This window comes from Diadema antillarum, unplaced genomic scaffold, assembly GCF_040938485.1.
Source record: "Diadema antillarum isolate AM-2024a unplaced genomic scaffold, OU_Dant_1.0 scf00000072, whole genome shotgun sequence".
In the NCBI taxonomy this organism is placed as follows: Eukaryota; Metazoa; Echinodermata; class Echinoidea; order Diadematoida; family Diadematidae; genus Diadema; species Diadema antillarum.
In genome coordinates this window covers 192,084-211,364 of record NW_027270961.1, presented here as the reverse complement: position 1 = coordinate 211,364, position 19,281 = coordinate 192,084, and the positions used below count along the sequence as shown (strand labels likewise).

The window sequence follows — 19,281 nt, the reverse complement described above, 5'->3', positions numbered from 1 at the left end:
AACATCATTGTTCAAATAATTGCCCTAAATACTCCAGACATATTCTTAGTTGGAAGATTCATGTTAAATGACATTTGAAAATTATGTCCCGATCTGTAACTACTGACCTGTATCAACCTATTGCCAAATCTAACCAGTCATATGCCCTATGTATCACAGCTGGATAAATCATGTCACATGTCTGAAATAGAGTGTGACATGTGAAATTGCACTCATATAATCTGGCCTTTAACTATATCTAGTTTGATCAAATAATGTTGAATTCATTTGAGAACATGGCATCTACAAATCTTCAGATCTTTCCTATAAAAGACCCCAATCTGTACACCACAACTGATGCAGGGTCTGTATTCAACCTGTCACTAGCAAACGTTGGTGAAACAAGGCCATAATCAAGGGAGTGACTTATTCAGTCACTCTCCGATGACAAGAGCCCTCTGTTGTCTGAGTCTGATCCAAATGGAAGTAAGTTAGAGTCTACAGCAGATGATGACCTCAGTGACCTGGCTAGTTTGGCCTTTAACCTCTTGTTGTCCTGGGCTGCACTTTGCCACACAACCTCCAAATGTTCTTCTACTTTCCTGTCATGATCCAGACAAAGAGAGAAGGGGGAGGAGCTTAAATTCATGTGAAAGATCAACATGCAGACTGAGATAAAAACATTGGAAACCTTGAAGTCAAGTTTGCATGAAGTTTGGAAAAAAAAAGTTTTGAAACTCTTCATGTACTGCATTATGAGTTTGAATAACAATTATGTATATCAAGTGGTGCAAATAATGTTGTTTCAATAAAGCCCATAAAAGTACCCTAAAACATGTTCCTTGATAACAGCTGATAGCAAACTTGACGGAACCTGCAACAAGGTGAATGCCCACTTGAACTGATTTTCAATCACCTTTAGCAAAGAATAGATTTTAATATGATAAGAGTTATGCAGTATTGCCTGACACCATAAGTATTCCATCATGCCATACTTCATGTAAACCAAATTCACATTTACTGATTTAATTAAAAGCATGTGACATACAGAAGAAGAAGAAGAAGAAAAAAAAAAAATCACAAGAGCTATTCTGACTCAGTGGATAAGACTTCTTACTATCAGATTGATGTTCCCTGGTTTGAGCCCATTAATCTCACGGTTGCTTGCTTCAAGGCATTTGACTCTACCTTAGTGGTGACAAATAAATCAAAATTTAGATTGCCACTAACAATGTTTTCAACTGTTTGACAGAAAATGGAGGCCACATGACTTTCACTTACTGTTTATCAGCCGTGATAGAGTCTAGAGCATCTTGTTTCTCTCTGACAAGATGGCTAAGATGTTTCATCTCTCTGTCATACTGAGTTAACCGAGATGTGTGCAGCTCATCCTGATCCTTCATCTGTGAAAGGACGTCCTCCACTTTACTCTCAGCTCTCAGCTTGTACATCTGCAGAAAACATCACAATATAGGTTTAAAGTTTTTTTCATTTTGTTTTATTATTTGTGTAGCCCTATCACAGTCCTGTTTGAGCCCACCTCAGGCTGGTATTATTGGTGCAGTTCAAAATTGTGTCTCATGTACAGGAGCCTCTCAAAGCACCATGATGTCACCTTGAAAATGATTTACTGGACACTGATTTTAACTTGGAAACATGAAGGATGTCTTTAAAACAAGTTGACTCATTATAACTGTAAGGATTTGAGATCAGCATTGTGACATTTACTGCTGTAATTTACATCCCCTCATGTCTCAAGGTGACTGGAGAATGTCTTCAGTGTTCCATAAACTCAAAGGAAATGAGTAAAGATTAAATTTTCTCACTGGTAAATAAGGAGAAATTTCACCTAAACATTAATGGATGCAAAGCTAATATAAACTACCATCTTCTTACATAGCCTGAAGGAGTTTGCTGAAGAAGAATAGCCTAAAAAATTATTCAAATTGCATTTTTCTCATCAAAATAGTACATCTGTTACAATAGTTTGACACTCCTAAAACCGCCGGCACATATTCCAGGAAAGTATCCTCTGAAGTTGACAGTGTCACAAAACAAGGCTACTGCTGACAATACCTCCCAGTGTACAGTAATTGTACTACATGGTCAGATGATCTGAGACGTAAAAAAATGGAGACACAGAAGTAAAGACCTAGGACTGATCCTTGTCTCACCCTCAGTTTTTCTTCCATCCTGCCGATGGCTACATTTCCAGCCATCATCTTGTTCACTGCTCTCTCCTTCTCTTGAGACTGAGCCTTTGCCTGAAAAAAAGAAAAAGAAAAAAGAAACAGAAAATGTAAAAACTGTTCGTGCAGAAAAAAAAAACAGCTGTCATTCATGTCCTCTCACATTTAAACATCATCCATAATGGGTGATTTTACATTACCAAAATTGGTCATTTAGACTGTGCCACAAATGTACACAATAAGATGGTCACATTATTACCCAAATAAGCATAACATTTTCTAGCATTTAGCTGTGCTTGTGTGTAGCTGCTCGCTGGATGAAGGAGAACACATTTTGTCATGCCATTTCAGTGTTGTGTAAAATTGTTTCACTGTCGTATGGTTTGAGCACACAATGAATCATGCTATTACATGCAATCTTGGGTGTCACACTGCAAACTAGCACAATAATCAAATATCCACACTAGTTTGGAAGTGAAAAACTTTTTCATGTTCCACATCTTTGTGATTGCCCTTTATTACATCCACTATGTGACTGAGACCATTGATCTCATCTATCACTACTGATGATATTTATTATCAGAGAGCAAGGTACATATATACACTATACAGGTTTGATAGGCCCACATACCATGGTACACCAGATTGTGTGCACACAAATTACTCACAAGTGGGAGCTTTCAAGTTTATCATTATCACATGTTAACATTCACAATGGACAATGGCTATCAACTTGGTTTCAACCTTTACAGAGAATAATATTTTTGTATTTTAAATTGCTTGTTTTGAAAGCTGCCATAGGTAATGATGGTTACAAATAACAAAACATGTGGAATAAACAGAAAAGCAAGATAGGTTTTTGCTTTAATCTCTTAAGAAAGACAAGCTAGCAAAGAAACCAACCATTTTCTTGTAAGAGTCTCTTTCTGCTGCAGTCTGTTCTGCAATCTCCAAGACACGATTGAGATGTTGGTTGGCAGCCAGCTCTCTGGTCTGAGAGTGTTCTAATTCCCTTTCCACCAAACTCATCTGGTGCTGCAGCCGCCTACCATAGACAGGGAACAGAATGAAACAGGAATCGGTTCTGGTTTGAAGATGGCTATCTTGACACTGATACAGGAAAATGTAACATCTACATATGAGTCTCAAAAGCAAAGGTTTGAAGGTAAGGTATTAGTTGAACCAGCATTTTTGCATTTATAGGATCTGGGTTTTTGTGCTTGTTTTGCTTGCTTGGTTGCGTGTTTATGTGTGTGCCTACCGGTTCCATGACATTCGCTCCTGCGACAATTGCTCCCATGAAATATCTGCACAAATCTGCATAAATTCTACCCACAAACATAGCCCCTATCCTAATCCTAATCTTCACATCAACTAAACCTAAAACCCTAACCCTAATCCTAAGACCTTGGAGAAAATAACAAAGGAGCAATTGTTGGAGGAGCAAATGTTGTGTCACCGTGCGCGCGTATCTTGCTCGCCTGCATGTGTGAGTGGAGTATCAGGCCATTGATTGTCTATGCAATGCCATTCTGCAGTACATACATTGTCAAGTAGCTCTGTTTTATGTACATGATGAAGTTGCAACTTGTTAATATACAGGGACTACATTAAGGTTAATCATTAGCTTAGGTTGATCTAGTTATGCTGGAAAGGTTTACACATAAACAAAGATGATAACTGCAAACACCAATACTATCTTCCTTTCATCAGCATGATACATATGAACTTCAGTGAGCTTAGTGACTTACACTAACTGACCAAGAAATGTTTGTTATAAAGTCACCTAACAACTAAAATGAGACAACACTTTCATCCCTGACCAAAGATGACAAACTAAAAAGTTTGATGGTTGAGAGGCAGAATGGGTAACATACTTGTTGGCCTTGTTCAGAGCGAGAATCTCTCCCTTCAGTTGGCTATTCTCAGCCTGGACACTGGTCAGTCTCATCACCACACCGGTCTTCTCTGCCTCTACTGAGGTCAGTTTGGACAGAGTAGTCTCCGTCTCGGCCTCGTTCTGTCTCCTCAAGTCCTGCATGCTCCTGAAAGGATATATACCCAGACACCGAAGTAGTTTTTAGAATACCAATGTCAAAGTTCTACCTCCAATGATAAAACTACTAGACTATCAAGTCAATGTAGCTCCCTCAATTCTCGCTATCGCTAATGACGTAAAAAGTACCAGGATGTGGCTTTTTCGTCAAGATTTAGTGCACTTCTGGGACTGGGGCACTTCCGGCGTGGGGCATACTTTGCACAGCGCTAGCGTGCGCGTATGTGTACCTTACCTATAGCGCCGCGCCGACCACGGATACTAGTACAGTAGGCGGATGTACTGTGTACCCGAGCCACTATCCAGTGGCCAGGCCTGTCATACTTGTACACTGTAGCTATAGCCCCCGCATTGCCCTAGGCCGGTCTTGCATTAGCATGCGCCACCGCACGCATACAAGTTAAGCTAACACATAGTACCGGTACATCGTACTGCTTGATCATGCGATCGATGTGCACATCACTGATCAGTCATCTCTGCATACGCTGAAAATATGCTGGAAAATATTCACCCACCTGGATATCGTCATGGAATGCCCATCTTTTTTTATTTGTTCTCTGTCGAGGGGTCGCAAACACAATCGGGAACGAACCATGATCTCAAACTTATCCTGTCTCCGAAGCAATTTCTTCCAAGCAAGAACGAACTACTACTAGTAAGTCGCGCGCGCACTGCGCTGTGGAGTCACCCGCAAACTTCACCCGCGCGGCCACGTCACGTCTCGCATGCCACTAAGGGAGCTATTTCTGTAAAATTTGTTCATTTATTGTCATGCGAACAACACATGGCAGCTTCGCAGTAACAACCCATAGTCGTATTAACAGCAATTTCTTAAGAATGGAGAAATTTCAAATCGTATTAAAGCTAAAATTCAAGTCGAGAAAACAGTAAGTACACGTAGAATACAGTCGGTTGTATGTGTAAATAGCATTAGTCACGTATCACGTGCGTACGAACGGAAGTGACTTTGCTACCGGACTATCCCATAATGCACCGTAAATGACGCTTAAATAAACATCCGGGTACTTTATACGTCATTGGCGATAGCGAGAATTGCACTTTTACAATTAAAAGAACTTCAAAGTGAGGATATGTGGTTATCTTCGATATATACTGTTGTTTGTCAGTTTGATTCAAAATCTGGTGTGATACTGTTCAGTTCTAACACACATGCACAGAAATGCTGTTACTATGCAATTGTATTGTTAGCCTCCTTTGTCCCCCATATTCTAAAAGATATACTTTCTTTGTCCTGTTCATACTGTAAGCAAAGGGTGTGGCCTCAGGCTTACATCAAAGTAACCTACCTGTTATTTGTTATTAACCTAGACAATAAGATGTGTTAACCTGCAAAGGTTTATATCTAACCTTTTGTATTCAGCAACTGCATTCATGTGTTCCTCAACTGGCATCTGACTCTCACGTTCCTTGATGGTTTTCTCATGTTGGTCCTTGAGGGCGCCATACTTCATCTGCAGCTCAGAAAGGTCTCCCTCTAGAGAGCTTCGCTCAGACTCCAAAGCAGCCAGCTGCTTAGTTAGTCTGATGGCTAGAATATAAACAAGAACACAAAATACACAAAATACACAAAATTACATTTAAAAAAATAATACAACGGAATGGTCACTTTACACCTAAAATGTACTTGGAGAATGGAAAAGTTGTTTTGGTCCTACATGCGGCATACATACAAAATCAAATATTTTGTACATGTCCCTTCTGTCAAGCCCCCTCTTATTTATTTCACAATCAAGGACCTGAATACCTGAATACACAATGCATTCATTTTTAGTATTAACAATATCATTGTTACATCTCTACACTTCGTGAGATACCTTTCAATCTATACTGCCCTCGTTTATTGACTCTAAGAGTCAAGTGAGTCCCATATGCCACCATGATTTATTGAGAAGTTGTGACTGGTGTCCTTACTCTCTTGGGTATGTTTTCTTTGCTGGTCCTGGAGCTTTCTCTGCTGTAAGTCCACTTGTTCCAGGACTACTTGGTTCTCTTCCAACACCAGTCTCGCCTGTTCCTCCATTTCACTCAGCCTGGGGTAAAGTGTACATGACAATGTAACTGGTTTGAATAGCAATAACCAAATTGTTATTCTTTCCATTGTAGGTTAATCATAATTATTTGAAATTTATGCATATGATCCATACAATGGATAATACATATATATATATATATATATATATATATATATATATATATATATATATATATATATATATATATATATAATGTATATATACGTATACAGAGTACAATATAAACAAATAAAAAAGACATTTTTGATATAATTACAAATGTATAAAGGACTACTAAAAAGCACTGCTTGTAAAATGCATAGACCCCCTACGGAATACAGACAAATATAATATGAAAGAAAAGGCAGTGTTATAATGAAAACACTATAAATGTACAAGGGCTGATTTTATGAACCCTTGTATGGATATACATGTAATGTTACATATAGTACAGGTTTATGTACAAAACGTTTACCGAGTGCATTTATATGCCATTAGAATAAGAATGAAACAGAAAATAACCATTCAAGTATACAAAACAAAACATTGGTTAAAATATACAGACATTTAATTACCATGAAATGGATTAATATACTTATCAAGAAACATTTTTTTGAGCTTACACCTTAAGCTATTAAAACTTTGAGCTTGTTACAATGAATGATCGAAGGAATTCCACAGCTTAGGACCCGTAAACATCAAATTTCTGTTACCAAAAATAGTTCTATTCTTAGCAAGATGATAATCCTTCGCTTGCCATGTCGAGTAATCATGTATAACTTTATTCTTTAGGAACATTTCCTTGAATGCAGCAGTGGTAGCGTTAATTTCTACATTGTACATAAACAACCCAGCTGAAATCAATATAAGTCAGGAATCTTAAGAATGCGGTTTTCTTTAAACAAGACAACAGTAGGTGATCTATAAGTGGTATTGCATATCAATCGCATTGCTCTTTCTGTAACAGAAGTACTCTGTCTATTTTTGTTTGTACTGCATTTCATAATATTCTTTTAGTAGATTCTTTTTTTAATGCTCAGGCCATGCAGCGACCAATCTGCTCTTCTATGTACTATTTTTGAACTAGAGAATGACAATGATTGAGGTATCAAGGTAATCACTGAAGGAATTATGAAGTATAATACTCACCAGCTCTCTGATTGATGGAGAGCAGCATCCCTCCTACCTCCACCTCCTCCACCTGAAAGTCTCTTGGTATGGAGTCTTTGGTTCTCCCTTATCACCTCCTCAGTATTTCTCCTTAGCTCCTGGATGTCCTCAAGGTTAGCTTCAATCTCTGCCTCCTTCTCCATCAGCTGTTCCTCATAGGCAGCAATGAGGGGAGACAGGTACTTGGTGTCTGTCAGCCAGCGGGGGGTGCTTCCCCTCGACGGCAAACCGGGCGGGTCTCCCTTCTAGGCACACACAAATCATGATGATATTGGCAATGATCACGATGGTGATAATGATGATGATGATAATGGTAATAAAGGGACTAGGTTCTCAATAGCACTTGATATGACAAAGCAGTTGACATCACACTGTGTCTGTACACCTCTGCCTTACTTGCATGTATCACACTGTCACAAACTGACTGCTTGGGTGTAAGATGTAGACCAAGACTCTCTGCAGGTCAAGAATCATATGGAGTAGTAACAAACTTGTTGAAATAGAAAGGTGACTTTATCACAGTCAGTATATACAAATGTCTTGTTCTCTTGTTTCATTCAAGGATTCATATCACATGGGAGAATTTCTTCTTCTCCTTTCTTTGTTGATACATTGAACACCCCAAAAAACTAGTTTCTCTCTCATTCCCCAGGAAAAAAAAAAAAATCAATGCCTGAATCAAAATGTACAGCTGTCCTTTAATCAGGATACTAGTAATAGAATCTGACAATGGAATCAAGTTGAAATTACAAGTTGCTTACTTGTGGGGAAGAGTATTTGGCTTGGTATCGACTGAGATGAATGTTGAGTTTGTGTACGACATTCTTCAATTCCTCGTTCTCTTCGATCACACGTTCTGCCTGCTCCTTGAGTTGCTTTATGTAGACACCTGACAAGTTTGGGATTTGATCAAAGAAAAGAGAAATCAATGACAAGTTTTACACTACTTTCAATATGAAATTACTCGCAACATGTTTGATAACAATTACAGGGTATGATCAAATGTTTGCTGATAGGGAATTCATGTGAAATGCGTTTTTAGTTTCAAAATCTACACATAATCAGAAAAAAAAAATGAAACCAGGAGTATATCAATGACAACAGCTAAACATAACATGCCAAAAACGGCAGAATTTTAAACATTATTACTACAATATTTTCATAATACGTAAACTTGTTTGCAGCGCATAGAAGAACATGCTGCAATATGTGATACTGCAAATAAAATGAGTGAAATGTAGAGAACTGTTATCAATGTTTCATCTTGTCCACTCACAAAAAAACAGTTTGATAGAATTGACAATGAAATAAATGTTTGCTAACCATCTTCCTGGTCATTAGTTTTCTCTGCAGTCTCCAGCATAGCTTGGTTCTCAGCTCGCAATTTTTTATTGGCCTCCTGCAGGGAACGTTTCTCATCTCTCTGCCGCTGGCACATACTGGTCAGGTCGGTCACTTGGGCCTGGAGGTCAGCTGAGGATGAAACATTGACAAACACATGATACACACTCATGCAAATTTTGAGAGAAAATATTCACTCTGCTAGCATTTGCTAGATTTTAACATAGATTAATAGCACTTAAACGAATACAAATATTGCCTGACACTGTTGATTATTCATACATGCTCATTTCTGATGTTATACAACAAAAAAAAATCATTAAAATGATAATATGTTGATTTTGTTCTGATATCAGTCACTATTTTCATGCTTTCTGATGGAAATTATTGAAATAAAAAGTTTTCATGCATCTTATGTAATATACAGTGTACTCATGAAAAGCGGTTGATGAGATGTAAAACAATGGAAGAGTAGAAAGCAAAGATGATAAAGTGATGTCACCATGGAGACCCCTCACCATTCTGTGCTGTTGTCCTCCTAAGCTCCGCCCTGATGGCTGAAGTGCCCTGAGAGGTCTGTTGCTGCTGTGCAGAGCTCCGCCCCCTCTCCTCCATCAGTTGTCTGGTCCGCTGCTCCAGGGAGCCTTGCAGCTCATCTCGCTCCTGTTTCACTAGCTCCAGTTCTTGCTCCAAACGAGCATTGGTACGCTGGAGACGGTCCTCCATCAAAGAGCCAAGAGCCTGACTCCTGTCTATGTGGCTGTACATGTCTGTATTAAACCATTTAAAAGCAATATGAAGCAATGGAAAAAAATATGTTTCTCAATCCTAGCAGAATACTGTGATTGGTAAAGAAATGATACTTTGTGAGGAGTGTACATAGAGCACTGTGGTAGCAACAGTCTGTGTCATCAACAATGTTGTGGTTTCCTTTAACACACCCTAGAGACTGACAAGCTTTTTGGGACATAATCTATTGGTTGGAATGTACTGAGCAGTTGTGGACTGTTTCTTTTGTTGGAAAGTATTTTAGTAAAATGCTTAGACAGAAAACTAGGGGTACTGTCATGTCTGCTGTCTTTATTTTGGGACAATCAATATTTGATATTTATTGTCCGTGGAAGGAAATTAATTTTCACTTGATTGCAGCATCACATCAAAATCAAATTACATACAATATGTAACATGTAATAACCATACAAATATACATATGACACAATCATACCATTACTCTTTGACAAGAACATTGATTAAAGAATTAACATCTTGTTCATGGATGCATTTGTTTGCTTTGTATGCATATTTGTGAGCAGGTTTAGCATTTACATGATAGCATTCCCATTAGCAGTAAAAGTTTCTAAAAGATCTAATTCTTTGGTTAATTAGGACTGATTTAATTATGATTAGACAGAAAATGGCATACCATCATCATGGATGCTTGTTGGTGGAGCGTGATGGATGTTGGTAGCTTTGACTTGTTGAATCACCTGACACAGGATGAGAAGGAACGATGTGTGAGTGGAGGCAGAAGAAAAAGCTAACCTGAAATGATTAGCTAGTGCCTTACCAGCAAAACTTTCATTGCCAAGTGTTTTATTTTCTTATAGAAAATGACTCATCCTGCTTTACACAATTCTTTCTTGGCATAGCACAAAACAAATATACTTGAACTTAAACAGCTAAGATTTTTCATCATTTTAAAACTTTAAAAATAAAACTAAACTTTAAATAACAAAACAAATTCCTTTAAATTATTCAAACAGATGACTGCATGACAGTGACAACAAACACTGATAGTATTTTTTTTTTCTTCTATTACATGGTCTACTTTGTGATTATTCAGTAACAAAAAATACTCATAACCCTTGTACCTCTCCAGAAACACGAATTTGGCAAGAGATCTTTTTCTCTAGCTGGTTGTAAGACCACTACTTTCTGGTTCCTGAACTAATTCTTGTAAGACCACTACTTACTGGTTCCTGAACTAATTCTTGTAAGACCACTACTTACTGGTTCCTGAACTAATTCTTGTAAGACCACTACTTACTGGTTCCTGAACTAATTCTTGTGTCCTCCCAGACGTCTTACTCCTGCCAGACAGCACATCCTTCACCTCTCGACCTGTCGAACAGAATGATGAGATGAACATCAACCCTCTCGAATGCATTCTCAGGAATGAATTCCAAACTATGAGTTGAACATCAGCCATCTCAAATGCATTCTCACAAAGGATTTCCACTCTATGAGTAATCAGAGTCTTCAATCCTGGCTGTAGTCTGCAAACTTATCTACCACATAGTGGGTTCTATCCTGCCATAGTGGTTGCTTCATGCTCAAACCAACAAGTTAATTAGACGGCCAAGGGTTCTTTATATACATTTATCACACTAAGATTGGTGAGGATTCTTCAAAAATAAATTGTGAACACAGATCATTTTCTGATAGGTGTTTTCACTCAACATTCAAGCTTTGAGGCAATATCAGCTTTCATTTGTTTTAATCCCTCCTTGAATTCAGATGACAGTCAGTGGGTAAGGATAAACAAGTTTAGACATTATTGATAATTCTCATCCAGCCAACACTGTGTCGAAACTACAGGTGATCCAAAGATATGTGAGTTATTATGCTAGGGCAACAATGCATTTGAAATGAACTAAAGTGTGTCATGTTATACCTGGGGACTGAACATTTTTCTTCCAAGGCGGAGGTGGAGAAATCAGGTCTGAGAAGTCATCAGCTGTTGGACTGGTCACTCTGGTCAAACTGCTGCTGTTGGAATGGTTTGAGAGTTCTCTCTCTACAGGCTGAAAAGTGATCAGTAAAAAGGAATGAGCTTATAAAGTACTGACTGCACGCTTTGATTTGACAATAGTAATCAAGATGCCATGTTTGAGATGTTATGAAAATAGTTACAATATCATTTCAGTTATGATATCTGGCATCAACCAAAAAATGTTTTGACATGCAAACAAGATTTAAGATGTCTGATTATTATATATCTTTTTTTTTTCATCTCTCATTATCTGTTGTCCAACATGAATTAAATCAAGATTTTGCTGACTAATACACTGGAACTTATCATTATAAGTTCTAAAGATTTGTTATAAATGATATCTTCTTTCCTATAATTCACTGGATTTCTCATCACCTTCTTCATGGGTTGTGCATACAGAGCCTCAATATCATCCTCTGTATCAGCTGCCTTTCCAGCCTTCTTTTTCTTCTTTTCTTTTCCTTTCTTCTTTGCCTTCTTCTTCCCCGACTGTTTTCTGCCATCTACTTCGTCTTCCTGAGGATCTTCTTCTATTTGACCTTTGACCTGAGCTGAATGACCAGCTGACAGACTTTTAGTGCTGGTACCAGGCAGCTCACTGGAGTCTTGTAGCAAACGGTTACTGGTGGTCCCTGAGCGATCTGTTGTCATTGGAGAGTTGACCTCATCGTCTGACATGGGAGGAGTGTCTAACCTAGCACGGTTAGAGATGGTACCACGCTTATTCTCTGCAAGCATATCCTGTATGTCACCAACCCTTGCATAGCTGTTAAGTGATTAAAAATGAGAACTAAACTCAGTTTGACAGTATATTATAACCAAAATAGAAATAGAAACAAAAAGAACCCAAAACAACAACAACAATAACAAGAGACCCGGGGGTCACGCGCTCACCTGAGTATCGCAAGTTCACCTTCCATGCATTCTTGCAGACTCTTACCTGAGAACATTGGAAACTTATGGTGGGGGTAGCTTTGAGAATGGGGGCATGGTGTCCATTTACATATTCCATCACACTGGTAAAAATACCTGCCAAGGACACTGTACTTTATAGAATGTTGGATTATGCAGCTTGGGAAAAAGGACTTAAAGCCGTATCACTTTTGATTAGAACTATAGAAAAATATTATTGAATATTCATTAATTTAGGAGGTGTGGACCCCCTGGGGCCCCCCAAGGAAAGCATGGTGCCCATTCAAACACTTTGAGATCTTATCCCTATAGATGGGAATGCTACTTGACAAGTTGGGTGAAAATCCATTATGTTGTTTTCAGCAAGAAGATGAAAATTTAGGCCCGCATTTGGACCCCCCCCCCCCCATCCCATCCCGCTTCCTTGGGTCCCAAGGGGGTGGGGGGGCACCCCTGATTCTCCCATGAACAAACTGTCATCAATATACTGACTCATTGTATTAACTTAGCTCAATCACTTCTGGTTCTAGAGAAAATATGTAAAGATTCCTTACAGGAGGGGGGGGGGGGGGGGGACCCGACCCCGGGGGGCCCCAGGTGGGGCATGGTGCCCATTTGATGGAATTGAGATTCTATCCCCCTAGGGATGCTACCTGCCAAGTTTGGTGAAAATTTGTGATAGGGTTTTCAAGGAAAAGATGAAAACTTACGATTTCGGTCCAAATTTAGGCCCACTGGGGCCCCTCAAGCGGGGCATGGTGCCCATTTGAAGAGAATGAGATTCTTTCCCCCTCGGGATGCTACCTGCCAACTTTGGTGAAAATTCATAATGGCATTTTCAAGAAAAAGATGAAAATGTACAATTTGGGCCCCATTAGGACCCCTCCCCATCCCCCTCCCCTGGGTCCCAAGGGGGGCACCCCTGATTCCGCCATGAACAAACTTGAGACTACAGTCATCAATGTACTAATTCATAGTATTAACTTAGCTCTATCACTTCTGGTTCTAGAGAAGAAGATTTTTTAAGATTCCTTAATTTTTTTTTTTTTTTTTGGGGGGGGGGGGTGGGGGTTGGGCCCCTCTGGGGGCCCCCAATGTGGGGTATGGTGCCCACTTGAACAAATTGAAATTCTATTCCCCTAGGGATGCTACCTGCCAAGTTTAGTGAAAATCAGTCAAGGGGTTCTCAAGAAGAAGATGAAAATGTAAAAGTTTACGCACAACGGACGACGGACGCCGGACGCCGGACGAAGAGCGATCGCGATAGCTCACTTGAGCCTTCGGCTCAGGTGAGCTAGAACTGAAAGATGCTGAATCATATATCAGGATATATTGAGACATCTCCCTTTGCTAGCCTTCTTTCCTAATTCAGAAACTCATTCAGGATCAATCAGTAAATTCTACAAAATCACTTTTCACTCAAAGTTTGGACACAAAGGGACACAATATCACATTTCATAATTTCACTGGTTCTATGCATTAGATTCTGGAAAGCATTAATTATGTTTATGCATGAAAAATACCACAGATTGATTTTTTCAATACACTTTCATTTGTTGTCATAAAACAAGAAAAAAAAAAGATCTGTCAATGCTCTTCTTACATGACCTTTGGCAATTTGTCATAACAACATGCTCAGTTTCTCACCTGGATGATAATACAATGTTTTACTCTCATTATGCCACTGGCAGATGTGCCAGATATGCTATTTCTGAATAAGACCATTTCATTTCACTTCATCTTCTCATTGTTAGTGCAGCTGACACAGTTCAACTTGGAAGCAATCTGTGTATAACATGATGAAGTCTCCATCCAAGCAGCCAGTATTTTACATAAATCACAAAGCAACCTACTTACACAATCTTTGGTTTTCTTATATGAGTATTGATGCCTTTTTTTCCCCCTGGAATCATTTAGATATTACATGGGGCAACTGGAGCAGTAAAATCACACCCTTTTACTACAAAAGTTACAAAACAGGAAATATAATAAAGACAGTATCACATTTCACTTTTATGACTCCAATTTTTGAAATGACTAAAAAAAAAACCCCAACAAAAACAAAAACACTTTGACTTGCAGTACAACAATTTTAAAATACACAAAATATCTACTCTTTTTGTCCATAGCAAAATACTCATATTTTAATGCAATGTTGATTTCAATTTAACACAACACTAGCCATATTTCAGCTTTGTACCCATGGAAGACAACTTGAAGATTCATTTGGACATTTGTTTGTTCTCACTCAGTGAGATAAACAACACACAAACAAACAAACAAACAAACAAACAAACAAACTAATAAACAAACAAACAAAAAACATTCATTGTTTCTACATCATACCCAGGGTCATCATAGTCCATAGAGGTGTGATTCCGACTCGTCCCCATGATGTCAAGATCCTCATCATCATCATCCTCATCCTCACTGTCGCCGTAGTCATACATGCTACTGTGAGCCATACTGGTGTTCTCCACTGTTCGCTGGAACTCTGCTTCCTCTGGTCCTTCAACACGCCTAGACAGTTCTCCTGTTGTCCTCAGAGTGCTGTTTGGTGATGGACTTGCTGCTTAGATATCAAGGCAAAGAAAAATCACACATTTCCACACTTATGTTAGTTTGTGTCAATATAAATTACTTATAGTCCTCTCGTCGTCATCATATGGAAAACTAGATTCTCAGCAGTGCTTGACAGTTGGCAGTAGGACAGTATTTCACTGCTTGGCTCAACAGGGTTGAAATTTTGATCACTGGCCACTCATTTCTCAAAAGGCTACCAAAAACATTTCATACCAATAAAAAATAACATTTTCCACATTTAAATTTCCCTACAACATGACAGTCCTCTGCAAACTGCATTTACCAAATCCATAAACTATATCTTCTCTGATAAGCTTGTAACTGAACAACTCACATCTTTTCTGTCACTTTCTTCTGATGCATACCACTATGCCATTACCATGCCTCCTTCCATTATTTCCTCTTTTAAACATCATCATGACAATACAATCAAAGCATTATATCATACAGATTGTTATGAATGTTTAATTATATTTCCCCTCAAAAGAATAAAAACAACAACCAAGATGCAATTTAGTAAGTTCAAGATTCTCTGCACTCTGAGCTGACACTGTCATTTGCCAGCCATACAATTTTCAATTGAATAAAGGTTTTCTCTATATCAACTCTTTTAATGAAGGTGAAAGTACATATCCCCTCTTTCTTTTTGGAAAAAGAAAAATCTCCTTTGGTTCAGTCTACCTATTTGATCCTACCTGCCCGTTTATTGCCCAGAACATGTAATTCAAAACTTCACAATGAAGAAATAATGGGGTCTAACATGACCATTTCATAGCACGCCTATTTTTCTCATACTTCCACTGTTATATCAACAAGATACTTGTAATTCTTAAAAAAACAACAACAACTTACTATTGATTACAATATTCTGAATATCTAGAAACTGCAGAATTTTATAGGGATAGAATTTCTCACTATTTTGCTTTCCTATTGTCTATGATCCCATTCTCTGAGTATTGCGTAAGAGTTACAGCATACCTATTGCTCTGCCAACAAACGTTGCATCCATGATAGCAGTGGAGAGGGCTGATGGAGGCCGACTCCCTGTGGGAGTGGGTGGCTTGGGAGGTTCAGGGGACCTCGGCACAGCAGCAAACATGGCCCGAGGGAACAGTGCTGTCCCAATATGGGACTATGATGTACACAAAAAAAATATATATATAGGAGATTGGAATATTAGAGAAAATAAAACATTAATTGTACACTTCTCTAATCCAACAAATTTACCATTCTATAAATCACTGGGTACACAAGTGTGAGTTCCATCTAAGAATGATATTTCAATAGTCCAGTAGGGCGCACACAATGGACTATGTTAGGAAGACCTGTGTTTATTTAGCTTTGCAAAATCACTGACACTTCCTAGACGAATGTATACTAGATCCACAATAAGTTCAATTGTCAACCCCAAATGTGGTACTTAACTGTGTGACCTTTTACTACAAATAGGCCATAGGGTTTCTACAGATCTAGTGTGAGCAAAACTTCATCAACACATTTACAGCTGACAGTCAGTAATGTTTTTAGCTGCCAGTGCTACTCATACAAGATTCACACATGATTTCATGCTACTGTGCTGTCTCTTTCCAAAAGTGTCTAGGATATGGTGGATGTGGTTTCTACAGACACCATGGGTGGTATTCTGAAAATCTTCCTAAGTTTTTTCCTGAATAAGTTTCTTCCTATAAAGTCAAAAACTTAAGCGCCTAGTAGAAACTACATGTAGATGTACATCTAACAGTTACTAGAAATAGGAAAGACAGATTTGGTATTCTGAAATTTCTTCCTAGGAACTTCTCAATGCAAATTAGGCCATCCTTATCCCCGCCCAAGTCCTTTCTTAAGCCAATAGTAGCAATACAAAATGCCGTATCATAATTAAGGAACCAACCAATTACAATGTCGGTCAATGGCATAGATTATGACGATTGGCACCTACTGATCGGTGCAAAGTAATGATAAATGTTGACCGAAAGATCGGTCTGGATCTGGTCATCGGGATTCGGGGATATGTTCCACGGAGACTGCGTCTGGCTTCACGGATCCCCTCGAGGAGAGTGATAACGTCAAAAAAATAAAAGACTCCTCCGGACAGACGGATCTTTCTGTCTATACGGATAAACCAATGTGACAATGATAAATGCTGAGTGTGGAGTCCCCGACACTCAATTGAATAACACTGACACTGTGCCGAGTGTGCACGTGTATGGCACTGGCACTCACTGGACATATTGTGAACTGGCCTGTTCTCTTGCCTGTAGAAACCCAAATTCTGAATGGTAAATTACATACCGGTAGTTCTACTTGAATTATTTGTTCGACATTGTCTATTAACTAGCTTTCGCTCGCTAACACGCTAGCTCTGTTTTCGGGAATGTCTCATTACCGAACCCGACATAAATCATAACACGTGGGACTACATAAATGAAATCGGTGTTGCTTAGGAACATGACGCGATTCGAAGACTCGACTAGCAACCGGTATTTTTGTTACCTAAACACTTTTGTTTCAGTTCAAATTGCTATCATGCAATAATCAACCTATGTGCCAAAGAATCATGAGTATGGAGATCAATCTTACCAGCGACTTGTTCTTCTTATTTTGTTTTTTCTCTTTCTTCCCAGGCATTTTCGGGGGCGTCTCGTCGAAACGAACGCAAGAATTTCAAATGCTAGTCTGCATTTCATAACACCTTGTACCGGTATAGATAGCTGTACGGTAAAAAGCAAAATGAGAGGAAAAAAATCGGCTCACGATTAGTTACTCAATTAAACATAAATTTCTATAATAATTTAGGAATGTGATGGCCTGACTGTTACTCTGTTTGCCCAGCACTTAAAAAAGTGACATGAGAGGTCTAGCAAGTTAACTTAATTAACTGTGTCTCTTGATCTTGTGTGTCATACTAGTATATCGAGTCTGCGTTGAATCGCTTAACAGACTAGGATAATCTGTCTATGAAACGCCGACCTTTGCCAAATCGAAAGGAAGTTGGAAATCATAGTGTACATTGTAGTATTATGATAATGATGCCGTATATTCTTTTAAAAATATATATGAAAATTTAGGTATACCTGCCATGATAATAAAGATAAGACAAGATGTGTCCAACTCTTTTTGTGTGTTTAAATACATAAAACAATGTATAAATTCTATGTATTTCATTATTCACTAGAAATCAAAAAAATCAAAGAAACATAAAATTTCTCAGGCTTTTATGAAACAGTACAGTAGTTCACAACTTAGATTAGGCATTGTTGATGGTCAGTAATGTTGAGAGAACAAATGTCCAAGATCCAAGATCTGCCATCATTTAGCTCTTCCGACATCTCCTCTTAATTTCTGTACATTGCATGGCTGGCGCAACCAGGGGAGGGGTGGGGGCAGTGGGGCCAGGTCTCCCCCCCCCCCCATGCATTTTTTTCTTTTTCTTCAGAAAATAGAGTTTGACTTTTTGTTTATTATATTTGTTTGTCAGCGATGTTGTTAAAGGAGTAGCATAAAAAATCGTGAGACTTGTCAGCCGATTTTGGTAAGGAAATGGCATCAAAATTGTGACTTTTTGACACAATTATAACTGTCACATTTTGTCTTTCCCTTCCATCATATAATATCTCTGTTGCCATAAACTCCCCCCCCCCCCCCCGCAAACACACATATACTTTTAAAAGAGTGGCGCCGGCCCTGCACTGAGTCATGCCACACTGATTGCAATATACAAGTTAGTGTTTGCTACAAATTCATTTCTGGAATATGATAATTTGAAGAAGTATTTCATTTTTTTGTTTGTTTTTTAGGGGGAGGGGGCGTTCTTCTAATTATAACGTATTAACCCTTTCTATGAAAATGAGTCAAATGTGCGCAAATTTCACACATAAACCTATGGACAGGAAATAAATGTGGCACACAGTGGGTAAAGGGAAAGACCTGTGACGTGGTTACCTCATTGTTCCCGCTCCATATACATGTGCAAGAGCCATGATCAAAGAACAGAGGAAGAGATTGCAAAATATGTACCGAAAAGAAGTTCATTGTTCTCATTTGAAGATGTTACTGAAGAAGATATTGTGAAAGTGGTTGAAAGTATGCCAATGAAAAACTCATTTGGAATGGACACTATACCAATGACATTGATAAAGCCTGTTGTACGTATAATTGCAAAACCACTTAGGTACATATTTAATCTTTCTTTGAATTGTGGTTGCATTCCAGAACAATGGAAGGTCTCAAAAGTTACGCCAGTAT

At 38.6% G+C, this 19,281-nt stretch overlaps 1 protein-coding gene across 1 annotated transcript; it reads right to left on the bottom strand.

The window, feature by feature from the left end:
• Window positions 1-409: 409 nt before the first annotated feature.
• LOC139717125 (uncharacterized) lies at window positions 410-17,664 on the bottom strand. Its single transcript, XM_071628625.1, has 18 exons — window positions 17,617-17,664; window positions 16,015-16,168; window positions 14,800-15,022; window positions 11,917-12,307; window positions 11,443-11,572; window positions 10,816-10,889; window positions 10,192-10,255; window positions 9,287-9,538; window positions 8,751-8,900; window positions 8,189-8,316; window positions 7,407-7,672; window positions 6,157-6,275; window positions 5,593-5,773; window positions 4,046-4,213; window positions 3,072-3,213; window positions 2,154-2,243; window positions 1,261-1,430; window positions 410-581 (listed from the first exon to the last, which is right to left on the bottom strand). The coding sequence occupies exons 1-18, from the start codon at window positions 17,662-17,664 to the stop codon at window positions 410-412; spliced, it is 2,922 nt and encodes a 973-aa protein (XP_071484726.1).
• Window positions 17,665-19,281: the final 1,617 nt, after the last annotated feature.

What these genes read in the sequence shown, in the direction of transcription:
- LOC139717125 (XM_071628625.1), bottom strand. Translation starts at nt 17,664, where the DNA reads ATGCCTGGGAAGAAAGAGAAAAAACAAAATAAGAAGAACAAGTCGCTG. An exon ending in GTTTGTTGGCAGAGCAATAG is followed by an intron (nt 15,023 to 16,014) that starts GTATGCTGTAAC and finishes ATATCTAAGCAG; the next exon opens with CAAGTCCATCACCAAACAGC. An exon ending in GAGACTCTTACAAGAAAATG is followed by an intron (nt 2,244 to 3,071) that starts GTTGGTTTCTTT and finishes TCTTTTTTTCAG; the next exon opens with GCAAAGGCTCAGTCTCAAGA.